The 17,586-nt window shown below is 45.3% G+C and overlaps 1 protein-coding gene across 3 annotated transcripts in view; it reads right to left on the bottom strand.

Moving 5' to 3' along the window:
* SERGEF (secretion regulating guanine nucleotide exchange factor) overlaps window positions 1-12,194 on the bottom strand; it is a 213,006-nt gene extending 200,812 nt beyond the window's left edge. The window contains exons 1-5 of one of the 3 annotated variants that reach the window (XM_046685028.1): window positions 12,064-12,194; window positions 8,221-8,356; window positions 6,898-7,053; window positions 5,107-5,201; window positions 220-280 (exon numbers count right to left, since the gene is read on the bottom strand). In XM_046685028.1, coding sequence (XP_046540984.1) covers window positions 220-280; window positions 5,107-5,201; window positions 6,898-7,053; window positions 8,221-8,356; window positions 12,064-12,123 — 508 coding nt within the window. In that variant the 5' untranslated portion in view covers window positions 12,124-12,194. Of the gene's footprint in view, window positions 1-219; window positions 281-5,106; window positions 5,202-6,897; window positions 7,054-8,220; window positions 8,357-11,291; window positions 11,545-12,063 lie in introns of those variants that run through there. The other 2 variants (XM_046685029.1, XM_046685030.1) reach the window with 2 other exon arrangements.
* Between the last annotated feature and the right edge of the window lie 5,392 nt (window positions 12,195-17,586).

Raw genomic sequence — 17,586 nt, 5'->3', positions numbered from 1 at the left:
CAAATGTATGGTGACGGATGGAAACTAGACTTGGTGGTGAACACGATGCAGTCTATACAGAAGCTGAAATATAATGATGTACACCTGAAATTTACACAATGTTACAAACCAATGTGGCCTCAATAAAATTTTTTTAAAAAGAACTTAAAAAAATTTTTTTTCATAAAGCTGTTTCTCCTTATTACATGCCTATTTAAAAAACAAAAGCAAAATGATCACCTGTAGCAGCTAAAGCGTGCCTCAGTCCAGCAGCAATACTAACAACCTTCTCTCTCAGGGGCTGTCAAAACAAAGAAAGGGGTGGAGATCTCAGAATCAGCCATCTACAAAATGTTATATAACTCACGCCCAAATCCAAGGCAGCACGGCCCTCATCAGGTGTCTGATTGGTTTAGAGCTCCCAACCCCCAATATTTCCATCCATAAATACTTGCACATGTGTCCCTAAAAGACAAAAGTCTTTTAAAAATACCCCATCACAATGCCTCTCAGGGCTGGGAGGGACCTGCAAGGTCATCCAGCCCAAGGCTGGCAAACATTCTCTGTAAAAGGCCAGATAGACTTTGCAGGCAATACGTCTTCGGTCACTCTACTCTACTCTGCCACCGTAACATAAAAGCAGCCATACACAATAACTACGGAAATGAATGGGCATGGCTGTGTTCCAATAAAACTTTATTTACCAAGGGTTCTAGTTTGCTGAGCTCTAGCTAGTCCACTCTCCATCCAATGCCAGACACCCCTCCATACACCCACCATGTGGTTGTCTAACCCCCCCCAAACACCTACTTCCAGTGACACGGCTCACCACCTCCCCAGGTGCCTGTTCATCTTTGCACAGCTCCATTTATCGCCTTAGGCGAGCCAAACTTCTCTGTCTAGAGTTTCTGACAGTGCTTTCCAAATATGTGAAGACAGTTGTCATGTCCTGTCTCAGACATCTTGTGGTGGTTTTAAAAATAGGTTCTCGGGGCCCTCCCAGTGGCATAGTGGTTAAATTTGTGCACTCCACTTAGGCAGCCAGGGGTTTGCCAATTCAGATCCCAGGTGCAGATCTATACACTGCTCATCAAGCCATGCTGTGGCAACATCCCACATACAAAATAGAGGAAGACTGGCACAGATGTTAGCTCAGCAACAATCTTCCTCAAGCAAAAAGAAAAGAGGAAGATTGGCAACAGATGTTAGCTCAGGGCCAATCTTCCTCACCAAAAAGAAAATAGGTTCTCAAGTTCTTTGAGATTCCTCTCTTCAAGATGTGCCCATTATTCTGCTCCCCTTGAGTGTGGGCTGGACTTAGTGACTTGCTTCTAATGAAGAGGATAAGGAAGTGATGAGCGGCTCAGAGACTAGGTGATAGAAGGCACTGAGGCTTCTTGCTTGACCTCTCTCTCTCCCCCATCACTCTTGGGGGAAGCCAGAGGCCATGTCTGAACAGTCCCATAGAGAGGCCCCCCTGGCAAGGAACTGAAGCCGCCTGCCAGGTGAGAGACCGCTGAAGTGGTCCCACCAGCCTGGAGAGCCTCCAGCAGACCTCACGAAGCCCCGGCTGACGCCTCAACTGCAACCTCATGAGGGACCAGCCACGCTGTTCCCAGATTCCTGACTCTTAGAAACTGTGAGACAATAAACGTTTGTTGTTTTAAGCTGCTAAATTCTGGGGTAATTTATTACACAGCAATAGATAACTAATACATATCTCTTCTTTAGGCCCAACACCCCACTTCCATCAGCTGCCACCTGATTTCAAATTCCCTCACCCTTCTTGGCTTCCCTCCTCTAAACATGCTCTTGGGACCCAGCCTCTCGCTTTTAAAGGGACTGTATATACGTCAATCACAGCCCCTTTGGGGCTTTACCACATTTGTTTATTTACAGTGCACAGTGTCTTTCTAAACTTTAAGGCCCTCAAGGGCAGGGTCTCAGTCTTCTTCATCTTAATGTCTAGGGCTTACGAACCAAACCCACACCACAACACAACATCCCAGATGTAGCCTGACCAGCACAAAGGACAGGGCTCTGGTCTCCCTCCTTCTGGAGACTATACTTCTGTTAATGCAGCCCACAATCATATTAGCTTTGGGAAAGACCAAATCTTACTGCTAATAATAATTTGAACATATCGTCCTTTAAAATTTTTCTTTTAATTTTTTTTTTTCAAAAGTAACTGAAGGGCTGGGGTCGGCCTGGTGGCATAGCAGTTAAGTTCGCAGGCTCTGCTTCAGTGGCCCGGGGTTCACCGGTTTGGATCCCAGGAGCAGACCTAAGCACCACTTATCGAGCCATGCTGTGGCAGGCATCCCACATATAAAGCGGAAGAAAATGGGCACAGATGTTAGCTCAGGGCCAATCTTACTCAGCAAAAAGAGGACTGGTGGTGGATGTTAGCTCAGGGCTAATCTTCCTCAAAAAAAAAAAAACCGTAACTGAGGGACTTGACATGTGGATTCAATCTCTTCAACACCACTTACCTCCAGCCCTTCCTCTCCATCCCCACTGCTGCTGCTTTAGTTTGGGCCAGAATCATCTCTTTGGATTATCAGCAGGAGTTTCCTGAGTCATCCTCTTTCCCTCCATCCTCCGCACCACCCCATCCCACCCTCTCTAACACAGTGGACTTAGCGTTTGTCACACTACCTCCCTGCTGCCCGCTCCCCGGTGGCACTTCCACCACTTCCTTGTATTCCAATCACAGTAAACTGCTGCAGTATCCCAAACCCTCCTGTTTTATGCTTCCATGCCTTCGCTTACAGGGTTCCTTCTGTCTGGACTGTGCTGCTTTTGTACCTGCTCTGTGCAACCTACTATCCCAAGCCAGGCAAACTTCTACTCAACTTTCAAGACTAAGCATAAGCCTGTTCTCACCCCCTCTTCCTCTAGAATGAGTTCAGTACTCCCCCTTTGGGGTGATATATCATATCTACCATAGTTCTAACATGGTGATGCATTTCCTCTAGAATGAGTTCAGTACTCCCCCTTTGGGGTAGATATATCATATCTACCATAGTTCTAACATGGTGATGCATTTAGGTATTTCCATAGCTAACATGTATTACTAAACTACAAGAACTCAAATGCTAGGATCGGATCTTACTCACCTCTGTCCCCACTGCCTAATCACAGCGCCTATACACAATAGTTGCTTTTAAATAAATGAATGAATTTTGTATCATATTTCACTTTGGCACATTCCTCCCATTGCTCTATAGGATACAGCCTGTCCAAACGCTTTTACCTTCTGATCCTATCATCCAACATATCTTAACTAATGTTCCTCTCTGTCTTCTTTAATCATGTGACTTAAGCTAAATTAATTATAACTCATATGTAGGTTCTTAAAAAGCCATCTATTGCGATCGGAAGCTGTAACACTTCCTACAACAGAGACTGGAGTCTAGACGTGTGTGCATGCCACGTGCTATGGACTGAACATTTGTGCTCTCGTGAAATTCACATGCTGAAACCTAATCCCCAGTGTGAGGGTATTAAGAGGTGGGGCCTTTGGGAGGTGATTAGGTCATGAGGGCAGAGCCCTTAAGAAAGGGATGGATGCCCTTATAAAAGAGACCCCAGAGAGTGCCTTTGCCCCTTCTGACATGTAAGGATACAGCAAAAAGACAGCACTCTATGAACTAGGAAGCTGGCCCTCACCAAATCTGCTGGTGCCTTGATCTTGGACTTCCCAGCCTCCGCAACTGTGAGAAATAAATGTGTGTTGTTTAAGCCACCCAGTCTTTGGTATTTTTGTTTGAACAGCCCAAAGGGACTAAAACCCCACGGAAATCATGACCCCAAATAATACCCCACAGATCAAGTGGAATTCAGCAAGATGAGAGGAACAGACACAAGCTCTTTCCAATGAAAATAGAGCTCCCACTATTAGTCAGAGTTTAAGGAAATTAGAGATGAGTGGAGCAGCTTAGGTGGTGGAACTCATTTTAGATTCCAGCATAATTTCTTTAAAAATTCACTTACAACATAATCCTCACAAATGTGTACATTTTAAGTATGAGTGAAAGTATCAGTGAAAGAGCTCTGAAATCGGGCCAGGAGTCCTATCTGACACTCATGCTGTTCAACATGGTAGCCTCTAACTACATGTGGCTACAGAGCACTGGAAACGTGACTAGACTGAAGTGAGAGACAGTGCAAGGAAAAAGGGAACACCAGAACTCAAAGACTTAGTATAAAATATAGAAATATAAAGTAGCTCATTAACAAAGTTTTATATTGGTGGCATATAAAATGAAATAATAGTTTGGATACATTGGACTAGTTTAAAAATTATTAAAATTAATTTCATCTACATGCCACGACATGGATGAAACTTGAAAACATCACGTGAAGTGAAAGAAGCCAGACAAAAAAGGCCACACACTGCATAATTCTATTTATATAAAATGTCCAGAATAGGCAAATCCATAGAGACAGAGTAGCAGTTGCCAGGGGCTGGGGGAGGAGAGAATGGGAAGTGACTGCTATCGGGTACGCAGTGATGAAAATGTTCTAAAATTAGATAATGGTGACTGGCTGTACATCTCCATGAATATGCTAAAAACCACTGAATTATAAATTTTTAAAAGGTAAATTTTATGGTACATGAATTACATCTCAATAAAGCTATTGTTTTAAAACTTAGTTTTACCTGTTTCTTTTTACTTTTCTAAATAGTGCTACTAGAAAATTTTAAATTACACATGTGGCTCACATTATATTTCTACAGGACAGCACTGGCCTACACCATTTACCTGGCTTGGTTTCTTCAGGCAAGTCACTTCTATCTGGACCTGTTTCTAACATAGTTCCCACTAACACTAATTTTAGAATTGTAAAATGCCATTAATGTCTTTATAAGATATATTATCTGTATTGTTTTACTTCACAAAGAGTTACATGTCTGAGAACTAACGGAGGTTTTTCATTCATAAGATCCATCCTCTCAACCTAATTTTTCCCAGAAGAACTTGAGTTTTTCAACTTAAATTCTAACTCCCTCGCTTGTGTTCAGGGACCCAGCCAGCCTTTGGTCTGTGGAGGAATAACTCTAATACCCTGGAAACGCTTTAACAGGACACAGGCAAGCTAAAGATTAGGTGCCTTCCTTACCTCAATGGCCTGGGGAACCACACATCTTCGAGGCCCATGAGGAACTCCTAATTGGCCAAAGGAGTTGGATCCACATGACAGAAGTTGACCATTTCCTGCAAAATACAAATATTTAAATCACAGACCTCAGAAGTAAGATATCTGTGACCAGTGGGCAAATGCTGAGGGATGACAAGAGCACAGGGAGTGAGAGGAGCAAGCGGGGCCCTGGGCTTCAGCACATTCAAACCACAGTCCTTGCTTTTACCCCTCTAGGAGTAAAACCAGTGGGTACAGGGCTGCTTCACGCCGACTCTCCAGTACACCACCCAATGAACGGCAGAGGAGCTGTGCAGAACATTCAGCCCAGGGCCTGGTGTTGGGAGCAGAAGATACTTATCTCCCACTTTTCAGGTCTCCATGTGATGGAATTTCCAGGCCTTTCTCCCTGCCCTTCCCCATACTCACTGCTTTCCGGAGGATGGGGGGCGGGGGGGGCAGCAGGTAACCTAGCCAATTGCTGAGTTTGGGAGAAGGAACAGGACACGTGTGGCTTAGCACCTTCTTCTCAGGCACTCTGGGCTGACACATGGTAAACGTTTCCCCTTAGGAAGTCCCAGAGTTTGGGGGGTAGGCTTGGATCAGGGGAGTGTTAGCAGAACCACTTGGCCTGACACTTAACCCAGGTCTCCAACCTAGCTTTTATCAGTAAAAACCCAGCAGTGCGATCTCCACCTGTGTGATTGCTCTGCATCTTTCTCATGACCGGTTCCCAAGATGAGCAGGAAACAGCGTTATCTGCTCACTCCATGCAACTTCTCCAGAGGCCCACACTGAGCACTTCATAAACGAGAGCTGTTATTCAGATTCTAATAATTACTACCAAATTCAACACACATGACGGAACCGCTCTGCAGAAGAGAGACGGTGACACCTGATCAGGGTTCTAAAGACGGGATAAGAGCTGAGGGGCTGTTCCAGACAGAGAGCAGTACGGACTGCTTGGTCTCACTAGGAAGAAAGTATGAGGAGTGTGGAGAACAAAAGGCAAGGCAACCACAGGGACTGGTGGGAAGAGCACCTGGAGGCCATATGCTTAAACACTTGGGGTCTGAGCTATGCCTGTGAGAATCCACAGGGGTTTGGGGCAGGGGTGACATGGTCAGAAGATGCCCTTGCAAGAGGACTGTGACAAAGAGGGAGCCCAGTCAGAACTCTAGATGGTCCTTTCAATCCAGGATGGCAAGCTAGACAGGGCAAAGCTGAACAGAAAGGTCAAAACGGCTTCCAGGGAGAAATGAGCTGACAAAGTACCTATTGCCAGCTGCTCCCAAGAGCATTATCCTATCAGCCCTTTGCCCATAACCCTCTACATCCTATTCTGCTATCTGCCTTCGCAGAGACTGAACAGTTCTGCCCAGCCATGTTTATTTATGTTTTTTTTTAATTCCTCTTTGGGCAAAAGCTGCTATTACTGTTTTGGCAGCCTCTGATTTCCTCATACAACCCACCACAATGCCCCGTAAGCAACCCTTAGCTGGCAGTAGTGGCTGGCAAGCCCAGACACACAGCTAACATGAACTTCTGGGACAGAAAGTGGCCACTGAAAGCGATCTAGATCATTCCCCCAGTCTCTGGCAAAAGTTTTCCAGCCCAAAGCTTTACTGTTAAAGCTCTGCTTGACAAGCAGAGAGAACATTTGCATGTGTTTTTAAACACAGACAGACTTTCATTCAATAAGCATCCCCACCACCACGTTTTTCTCACCCAAAGCCTTTGAGGTGATAAAGACTTACTTAAGAGTCAACTCACCTGTGAGTATAATAGTGAAATCCCAGCCACAGGCCACCTGTTGGATGGGACAGCCAAGGAGGGATCTGCAGGGGGTAAAATACAGGACATCCTCCGTGTGACCAAGCCCCAGCTGCCCATCTTTGTTCAGGCCACAAACAAAAAGGCTTCCTCCATCTGCAAAAGATAAAGCTTTGGTGATAGCGTGCATAGGAGAAATTACAACTGCCAGAGGGAGCAAAAGGATTTCACTAATTATTTGGAGTCACAGACTCATAACTTTTTCCCCCTCACGTTAATCAGCCATGCATATTAATGTGCTCTGGACCAAATGGCACAGGGCCAAGGGGTTCAAATCTAATATCTAAATGGAAACTCCAAGTCCTACAGCAGTGGCCAATCAATCACCAAATTGAGCGTCTACTGGAACAATAAAAGCCACCATCAAACAGTAGAATGTGCCAAGTACTGTTCTAAGAGCTGGATGTGTGGGGCTGACTATCCTTTAGGCACAGTGCCCAGGGCCCACAATACTTTTAGAGGCCCACAAAAATGTTTTCATTTTAAATTCTTTTAAAATAAGAAAAAATAAATGTAACAAAATGATATCTAATACTAAATCTAGCCTGAATTATATTAATCTTTATATCAATGCAGTTGTAAAATATAATCTTAAATATTTCTTCATAGAGGAAAGAGTCCACAAAGGCAAAAGTGCCAAGGACCCACAAAAGTCATACTGCAGCCCTTTAACTCTGATTCTGCTCATCCACCATTATTAGCCCCGTGGAACAGAGAGGAAACTTGTGGCACAGAGAAATTAAGTAATTTGCCCAAGGCCACATAGCAAATCAATAACAGAACCAGGATTTGAACCCAGGCAGTTTGATTCCAGAGCTCATGTTCTTCACCAGGATGCAATATGCCCTCTTTTGCAATTTTACAGCACTTGTCGAACTTGTTAAGTACTATCCTAGGTATTGTGAGGGAAGATTAAGGAAAATACAAAGTTCTTGCTCTCAAGAAATATTCAATCTAATTGCAAAGACTTCTAAATCATGTGTGAAAGTTAAATAGCAATATATGGTATAAAATGTGATACATGTCGCAACTCTGCCACTAATTTGTCTTGTAATCTTAAGCAGTCAGTTATCCTCTCTGAACCTCATTTATATGAAGTCCTTTCAGCTCTGACAATCTAGGATTCTCTGATGGTAACTTGGCTCCATCACAAAAATGTTTTCCTCTGCAAAATACAAAAGGCTGAAAGATGGCAACATGACCCCCTAAGGGAAAATGTTTAGATAAGAAAATTAGGGGCTCTATACTCCTGAAGGAAGTTACCTGTGACCACAGCAGAGTGGCCCCCTCCTCCCGTGATCCTCCTGACACACCCGGGTTTACAGAAGTCATTCAGTTGCTGGGGCAAAAGCACATCTTCCTTATGGCCAAGGCCAAGCTGTCCATAGCTGTTTGCACCCTAGGGATAAAATAAGCCAAGGATAAAAAAGTATGGGAACCCTAACTGCCAGTGTGTACTTACCTGTCTCTATCCTTCTCACCCTGACACACCTCTCAGAGCCTATAACAGATGGGATTTCACAGGCTCATCTTAAGAGGCTGTTATAGGAAACCCATACTTAGCTGGTGGCCCCACCCCCATGACACCACCATTTCCATGTGAGAGGAGCCCTTAGCATCCACAGCTTATCCAAAGATACTCCTCACCTTCCCCTTCCAATGCCCAGGCCCCCTGTGTTGCCTTTGGGGGAGAGCATGGGAGTTCCTTCTGATAAAAGCTAATTATCTAGAGAGACTAAGGAAAGAAAGAAGGAGGGGAAATGGGAATGAACGGGTGGGAAATGCCCTGGGAACAGATCTTGTCCCTTCTCCCCACACGCTCACTGGGGAAACTGCAACATCTTTCTCTAATCAAAGGAGCTTAGGATTTTGTGCCCTCACGCAGGGCACACCGTTGTTATTCCATTTGTACAAAGAGGCTGGCAATGATCTCTAAGGCCCTTTCCAAGTACAACGTTTTGTGACTCCAAGATTCACATGCTGAGATTCCTGTAAGGGAACAGATTTCCCCTTGGTGGGCAATATGTCTATCACTGTTATTACACAATAAAGGTCCAGAATCCCTAATCCAAAACCCTTGCAGCCAGATGTATTTCAGGTTCAGAATTTTATAGACTTAAGAATAGTAATACCATATATAAATCATGTATACTGCTGCAAGGTCCTGGAGCAGCACTTATAAGCAAAACTATTATTTCTGCAGTAAAAGCTACAAATACAGTAAGTGGGCAAAGACTATAAAGAGCCTTATGTCAGGTCAGTTTTGGGTTTCCAGAGCTTTTTGTATTCAAAATTGGAGATAAAGGATTGTGGACCCTGCAGGAAGAATCTTATTAAGATTTCAGACATCCTTATAATTTATCCAAGTATCTACTCCTGGCTGGTTCTTCCTAAAGATGAGTAGCAAAACCTTTAAAACGTCTTCATGTTTTAAGACACCTGAATAAGGAAAACCACTACAAAAAATACATACATACACATACATACATACATACATGCAAACTCCTATCCCTTGTGGTCTATTCCACAGCCATCCTAGCTGCAAGGTCTCCAAGGGAAGAGCAAACCAGGGCAGGGGCACAGGTCCCAGAGGCCCTCAGAAGCAATATTAGCTACCAGTTACTGAGTGCTTCTCCATGGGGTAAGCATTCACCCTTAATCCTCACAAAAATGGAAGAGATGGGCATTATCACTCTCATTTCACAGATGAAGAAACTAAGGCTCAGAGAGATTAAGCAACTTTCCATAGTCACACAGCTGGGTAGGCAACAAGTTAGATACCCCGTTCCTTTCATTACACCATACTGTGTCTCTAAGAAAAAAGAAAAAACAGGATAGTGAGACAGACAAGGTTTACCTGGCAGGAGGCTGACTGTACGACCCCATCACTTTATCCCCTTTTTCTGCTTTATTTTTCTTCATGGCACTCCTGACATTACATATTTGTTTACTTATTTACCATCTACCTCCCCCTCTCCAAAAAGTAAACTCCATGAGGGCAGGAACTTTGTTTTGCTCACTGCTATTTCTCCTGCATCTGAAACTGTGCTGACCCAGAGAAGGTGTGCATATATTTTATAGCGAATGACTGTAAGACCCTATGAGTCCCTACCTAAGAAAGATCAATGGAGTGTAAACGCAAAGGATTTCTCTGTCAGCCCTGAGACCTCTGTGGCTGCCCCACTACCAGGACTGCAGGCTGCCAAACAGAAAGTAAGGGAAGACACAGGCATTCTGGGATTCAAAGTATGGCACTCAATTTTTGTAATGCAGCAAGAGGCCCTAAATCCAGGATAAAGCAAAACAAAGGAAAATTTAATACTGCATATGGCCGACCACTCTATTTGCCTCCCTTCCTTACAAACACTCCAGACACCCCTCCACCATGGACACACATATCCCTTCAAGAAGGTAAATCCCCTGTTATGGACTGAATTGTGTTCCCCTAAAACTAATCTGTTGAAACCCTAACCTCCAGTACCTCAGAATGTGACTATATTTGGACATAGAGCCTTTAAAAAGGTAATTACGGTTAAATGAGACCATACAGGTGGGTCCCTAATCCAGGACGACTGGTATCATTTTAAGAAGAGACACCAGATGCTCTTACACAGAGAAAAAGCCACATGAGGACACAGAGAGAAGCAGCCTCTGCAAGCCAAAGAAAGAGGCCTCAGAAGAAACTAAACCTGCTGACACCTTGATCTTGGACTTCTGGCCTCCAGAACTACGAGAAAATAAATTGCCCCTGTTGAAGCCTCTCAGTCTGTGGTCTTTTGTTACGGCAGCCTTAGCAGACTAACACACGCCTCCCCGAAGATCATGCAGCAGGAAGAACACACCAGCAGGCCCCTAAACACAGCAGTGGCGTTAGGTTCAACAACATCTCTGTTTCACGGGGACAAGGTCATAGCTGACACACAGACCCCAGTCTCCTGCCAGGAAAACGCCAGAGACAGCCACCCACCCCAGGCACACATTCAATCCCCAACTCCACCCCCAGTTCAAGCGCCACCCCAAAGATACTCAGCCAGCCAGGCTCCCTCAGGCCACACCACGCTCTCCCTTCTGCCAGTCTGCAGCCTGACATTCAACAAGTTCTGCCTGGTACTGATAATCACCTTTTTAAAAATTAATCAATACATACTGGTTTTCACTGCACTATAGATGTTATCCCTCTCCCGACACAAGAGCTGGAAGTCTTTCACTCTTGCGTTGTTCCCAGACCAACACACAGCTCGGCACACACAGGTATTCACTCGCTAGCCAACAAGTATTTACTGAGCACCCTACAACGTGCCTGGCACCCTGAGCAAGCCAGGCACAAAACCCACCCTTAGGACGCTTACGTTCCAGCCAAGCAGACTGACTCGAACAAATACATATTTCATTACAGTTGTGATACGTGCTATGAAGAACTAGGAGACACTCGGTTTGCTTGTTCTCGAGCAGCTGATCGGATGGATGCCTGCCACACACTCCTGGGCAGACACCCACCCCCCCATCCCCCGACACATAAAGATGACCGTCTCTCGGTGCTCCTGTCAAACCAACACCAGCGCAGACCCCCACGCCCCCAATACAGGTAAGATCCGGTCACAGCTGAATATCCGCAAATGTGCAGGGTCTCCGCCTCGTGCACGGTCGAACACCGCAGGCCTCACATCAGAGGATGCTCCCGCCAGGCAGGGGTGGGGCTGGGGAAGGGCCTGCAGCCTCCGGCCAAACGGTGGGTGGAGCACAGGTGGCCCCACGGGGCTCAGACGGGGCGGTCCTCTCCCTGCAGAGCCCTCCACGCTGTCTTCCCGGCGCTATCCAGGCCCGAGGGCTCCCGCCGAACCCGACGCTCGGCCAGGAGTCAGGTTCTTCCCGCGGCGCCGCAGCCCCTCGGGTCGGGACCCCTCCACAGCAGGCCCCTAAGTCCCCCCGCGAAAGCCCTTCCCTCTCCGCCCTCTCCGCCTCAGCCCCAACACGGGATCCTCCAGCCTAGGCCGGCTCGGCCTCGGCCGCCCGCCAAGCCCCAGCCCGCCCACGCCGAGGCCGGGAGCGCCCAGCCCCCGAGCGCCCCTCCGTCCCAGTGCCCCGGCCGGGGGCGGAGTCACGTACCCAAGCGAAGAGCGCGGCCGCCGCAGGGCCGGCCTCTGAGGCGCGCGGCTCGCGCTCCATGCGGGACGCTCCGCCGGCGCTTCCGGGAGGGGCTGGCGCGGGGAGGGGGCCACTAGGGGAGGGGCCCGTTGGGGGAGGGGTCTGGGGAGGGGGAGGAGTCCGTGGTGGAGGAGGAGCCCGGCGGGGGAGGGGTCTGTGGTGGAGGAGGGGCCTGACGGGGGAAGGGTCGGGGAGGAGGTGGTGTCTGTGGTGGAGGAGGGGCCCGCCGGGGGAGGGGTCTGTGGGGAAGGAGGGGCCCGCGGAGGGAGGAGCCCTCCGGGGGAGGGGCCCGCCGGGGGAGGGGTCGGGAGGGAGGGAGGGGCCGCCGGGGGCGGGGCCCGCCGGGGGAGGGGTCTGTGGGGAGGGAATACCCGCCGGGGGAGGAGCCCGACGGGGGTGGGGCCTGCGGGGGCGGGGTGGCCAGGAGCGCGGTGGCCGCCTGCAGCCGCCTTGCCCCGGCGCGGTCTTAGCGTGTCCGTCAGAGGCCTCCTTGTCTCGCAGCGTGGGTCTGCCACTCTCTGCCTCCCCTGGCGCTCTTTATTTTTAGTAATGATTCTGTAGGGGTGCGTTACGCTCCTTCATGTTTTTGTCTCCTTGGTGTCCCACGACAGCCCAGAGAGGCTGGGATTGTATCGCTATTTGATGGGGAAGAAATTGAGCCCGGGGAGGAGTGGAAGGGGTCCTGCCCCCGCGTCTTAGGCCGAACTGTCTTTGGGCCTGCTTTGGTGTGGGTTTGCGAAATCCAAGGGAGCTTCTCGGTAGGCGCGTGTAGTGTCTTCCTTTCTACACTGTAGCGGTCTCGCCTTCAGCTCCTGGCACGGAGCGGGAATTTACACCCCGGGGCGCTGAATGGAGGAGGCTGGTTCTCGCGGATTCCTGCCGGGGCGGCCTTCTAACCCTCAGCGCTCCGAGCATGCCCCTGCCCTGATTCTGATCATCAATACAGGGTAATTTTCACCCAACAGAGATTTTCATATAAAATGGTTTTTATCAGACACCCTCATACGCTGCTTGTGGGAGCTAAATACAGTCTTCCTGAAGGGAAATGTGGCAATGCGTATTAGGAAAGTGAAGATAGATATTTACCCGGTAATTCCACTTCTGTTAATTTATCCCAAGAAAATAATCAGAGCTGTGCACAAAGACTTAGACTGCAAGTTATTCATTATGGGGTTATATATAATAGGAAAGAACTTATTACCTGAAAGTCCAAAAATAAACTGATTAAATTATGGCATAGCCATGCAATGGAATACTAGGTTCCCATTAAAAGATGTTTTGGGGGATATTAAACAAGGAGAAAATGTTCATGATATTTCATTAAAGTAAGTATCATACTAGTTTTCCATACACACACACACATATACTCCAGGTAGTGGATTACAAGTGATTTTTATTTTCTTTTTTGTCCTTTTTTGTACATAACGCATATTTTCCAAGTCACACATTATCTTGTGGGTACAAGTGGGGTCACACCCAAGATGATAGTCCACATTCACTAGTACTTGACCCCTCTGCTGACACAAGTACTCATCACCCTTTATGCCTGGGGGCCCTGGAAAGTGTTTCTGGTGAGCACTTGACACAGTTCTTTCCTGTTTTTTCACTCCACCCATTCCTTGGTGTCTCTGCCTATAAGACCACTTGAGGGCAGCACCTCACCTTTACCTCTCCTGCCTGTGACATCTTGAGAACATCAGTGCCCATGCCAAGAAAAATGTAAACTTGAGCGAGGCAAAGCAGCTCTTTGTTCTCGAGAGACCTTGATGTGCAAAAACTATACCATGATTGCTGATGGTTTTGTAAGAGCGTTCTGAGCATTCCTTAAAGCATGTGTACTAGAATGTAAAAATCAGACCCTTCCCGTCTCAGTTTTGGCTGAGACTCCAAGGCAATAAGTGCCAATTACTCCCCCATTATTAAGTGACGTACAAGACCACCAAAGCAGAACTTGTGAAGGAGGTCTCTAGAAACCAGTGTATGACTTCCAGTCCATGAAAGAGGTTAGAGAGGCTGAGAGAGAATTCTGTTTGGATATGTGGTGTTAGTTGTCAATGTGCAGTGAGTCCTGCCCTCCTCATGTCTAAGGAGAGGCATGCCTCAGAGGGCCACTAAGTGAACTTGGTATGTATCCCTCCAGACTGGGGCCTGGGCAGGCTGCTGTCCAATTTGTGCTGAGAAATCCAATGGCTTTTGGCCAGACAAGTGACACCCACAAGAGAGTTGGCCAATACATTCCTAGAGGCTGAGGGAGATGAATTCAACAGCCCAGTCAGAGAGGTACCCACATCAAGAGATCCTGAGGAATAAGAAGTAGGAAGGTCTTCCAAAACACCCACAGAGAATGAGAGTCAGCCTTATACTTACCAAGGACAGGAAGCACATACGCCAACTCACACAGTATCAGAACAAAAAGAACTTTCTACTCCTTACCCTCCCCTCCCCACCACCATTCCCAAACCCTGGAGGAGCCAGAGGCATCCTAGAGACTGAGGAAGGAGGAGCAAGAAAATAAGAAGCTAACTAAGCACACCCCTTCCTTTCTCGATTCCAGAGAAGAAAAACTTTAACATTACATAAAGTTCGATGTTTTGAACTTTTACACAAGACTGGGCTTTTAAAATACTGAAATGAGACAGTGAGTGCGTGTGTGTATGTGTGTGTGAAAGAGAGAGGCAGAGAGAGATTAGAAGCTAAGGACTGGGAACGAGCAGAAACTTCAAGGCAGGGACCTCAGATTTCAACCAAAGGGGCAAGGAGTACCCAGAGTACCCAGAGTCAGTTCTAATAGAGAGAGGGTCTAGAAGAGTTCAGTCATTTCCCAACTTGAATTCCTCTTGAATGTACATGCATCAATACTTCAGCTAACCTACAGTTATATCCCTTAATACAATTTCTTGGAAGCACTGAGATGTTTCAACTGTTTCAACTATGTACATGCCGCCGACTAACTCTTCCTGGTTGAGTTGCAGCTCTTGAACTGGGCTAGCCTTAAACTATTTAATGGTGTCACTTTCAGATGCCTTATCTCCCCACAGGAGGAAAATATAAAGTATCTGGCCGTACACACTATACCTCTGTAGCATACAGGTTAGGAAATTTTTTTCCATTAGATTATCTTATTTGATCCTCTCAATATTATTGGTACGCTAAGTACTGTTAGGATCATTATTTCATAGATGAGAAAACTGAGGCTCAAAGAAGTTAAATGATTTACTTCAAGGTCAGATTTTTGTTTTGATAAAGGCAGATTAGCTAGCTCCAGACCACTTCCCTCACCAAAAACAACTAGAAAAACTGGGGGAACACATTTTAAAAATCTGTTTCAAGTCATTGGAGAGCTGTCAAAGCAGCCAGAACTTGAAGGGCCAAGATCTTGAAGCTGAGAGATTATATTTGGCATAACTTTTCTGCTTGAAGCATTTGCTAATTAGCAAGCAGTGACTTGGAGGCTAAGAAACTGGGCTGAAAGCAGCAACTGAGAAACTGAGAAATTGAACAGTACTTTTAGCAATCCTATGGGGGAGGCAGATGAGCGCGAAGGAGGGGACAAAAGTAGGAGCCCAGGGTTCCCAAGGAGAAGCGCTGGTCCACACCCATAGCTTTCCTTTGGGGTCTCCAAAGGGCTGCACCTTAGTAGTAGAAGCAACCTGGAAATAGACCAGCCCTCACAAAGACTGAGCTCAGCTCCAATTGCCTTGATTCCTGGTTGGACTAACGAGATCTTCCCATGCCTTTATATACTGCCTGCTAGAAGCAAAAGTGAATTCCCTCTGGAGAAAGATAAAATCATCCAGAAGCTATGGGGGACCTCTGATTAGGAGAGTGATTATACTAAAGATTCTTTACATATGACAATAAGTTTCTTTTACAAAGTCCTCTCATAACAGAATTCCTCAATAACCCAGGGAAGTAGACTTAGCTCATGTTACAGATGAGGAACATGAGACAGACTTCATCAAGAATTCTGAAAAGTGGTTACTCTAGGTTCCAGGTTTGGCTTCCCTTATATCTCATATTCATAGGCTTTTTAAGAAGTGTAAGGATGTTATAGATTCCTTAAACCAATAAAATTGCTAACATATATTTAAATTAGTTTTTAACATTTGTTTGACAAAAAATAAATGCTTGTTGAGAAGATGAATTTTGTGCTAATTTATTATCCAGTTGAATAACAAACTTACAAATCATAAATGTATGTTATATAGTAAAATAAAGACTAGACTGAAATAGACCACAGTATCTTGATACATGTCCTAGAAATTAATGTATGAACTCTATTATATGTCCCCTTAGAGAAATCCAGAATTTTTTCTTTTTTCAACTTGGGAGCCAACTTAAAAATTAACTATAATTCTGTACATTTTGGTGTGTCGTTACTACTGGATAACTCTGAATGACAAAATAGGCAGATTAAGAAATGTGGGCATTCTGATGACCAACATTTCGAGCTTTCTTCAAAAAGTCAGGAAAACACCATCTATATCTTTGAGTAATAACTCACTGATTAAGAATTATGAACCAAATTTTTGGTTCAGTTCTGTTCTCATATTTGAATAACTGTTAACATATTCCTAGATGCTTTGCAGATACATACGTAAAATGCATGAAAATTCTAAGACTCTCAGGATTCCTGATTTACTAAATATCACAAATCCAGAGGTTAGAAGAAAGAAGTGAAATCAATCATTAAATATTTCCATTATTCTGAAGTTGTGAATTATAACTGTTGTGCCTTAACATTATTTCAGTGTGCTTTAGTCATAGAGTGATTTTAAATACCATTAGTATAAACTTCAACAACTATGATTCTTTACCATGATCAAAGTTGTATGAAAGTAACCACATATAGTATGCATAATTTGCTGTTATTTGCTATCATGGTTTGCTTATAATAGATTTCCTTGCAACAAAATATGCTAACTATAAACCAGCTAATCAATATTTCAAATGATTTTAGATTAGCTGACTTGGGTCTGTTACCATCAAAGGTATACTTAACAGTCGGTCAGCTATTAAAATTTATAAGTAATGTGTAAATCCAAAATAGCATGAATTACTCTTCCCAATTCTAGTTCCTTGTATAACAAAGTGAAATAAATTCTTTTAAAGTTTTGAATAATTTCTTTTGAGGTCTAAAAAGTATTAAAAGATCTAGTGATCTGATGTGAAATAAAACATGTTAAATGGTATGTAATTCGACTATTAATGTGAAAAAAAATAAGGACACAATTCTTCAAGTAGCTGATTAAGACTGGAAAATTAACTTAAAATGTGACTGTGAATGTAGCATTAAGAAATAAGATCACTGGGAGAGGAAGCTGACGGGGTATAATATTCAGGTGATTCTGAGTTCCTTTTAAACCTGTTGAGTTTCAGATACTTGACAGGGCTGCTGTGTTACACAATCCCATTTCATTCTGCATGAATGGTACTACAAGGAGTTGTACAAGGTTGGCCTAACGAATAGGACATCTAGATGAA

The sequence above is a fragment of the Equus quagga genome, chromosome 14 (assembly GCF_021613505.1).
Source record: "Equus quagga isolate Etosha38 chromosome 14, UCLA_HA_Equagga_1.0, whole genome shotgun sequence".
NCBI lineage: Eukaryota > Metazoa > Chordata > Mammalia > Perissodactyla > Equidae > Equus > Equus quagga.
The sequence above is the reverse complement of the archived record's forward strand: the minus strand, read 5'-3'. Positions and strand labels throughout refer to the sequence as shown.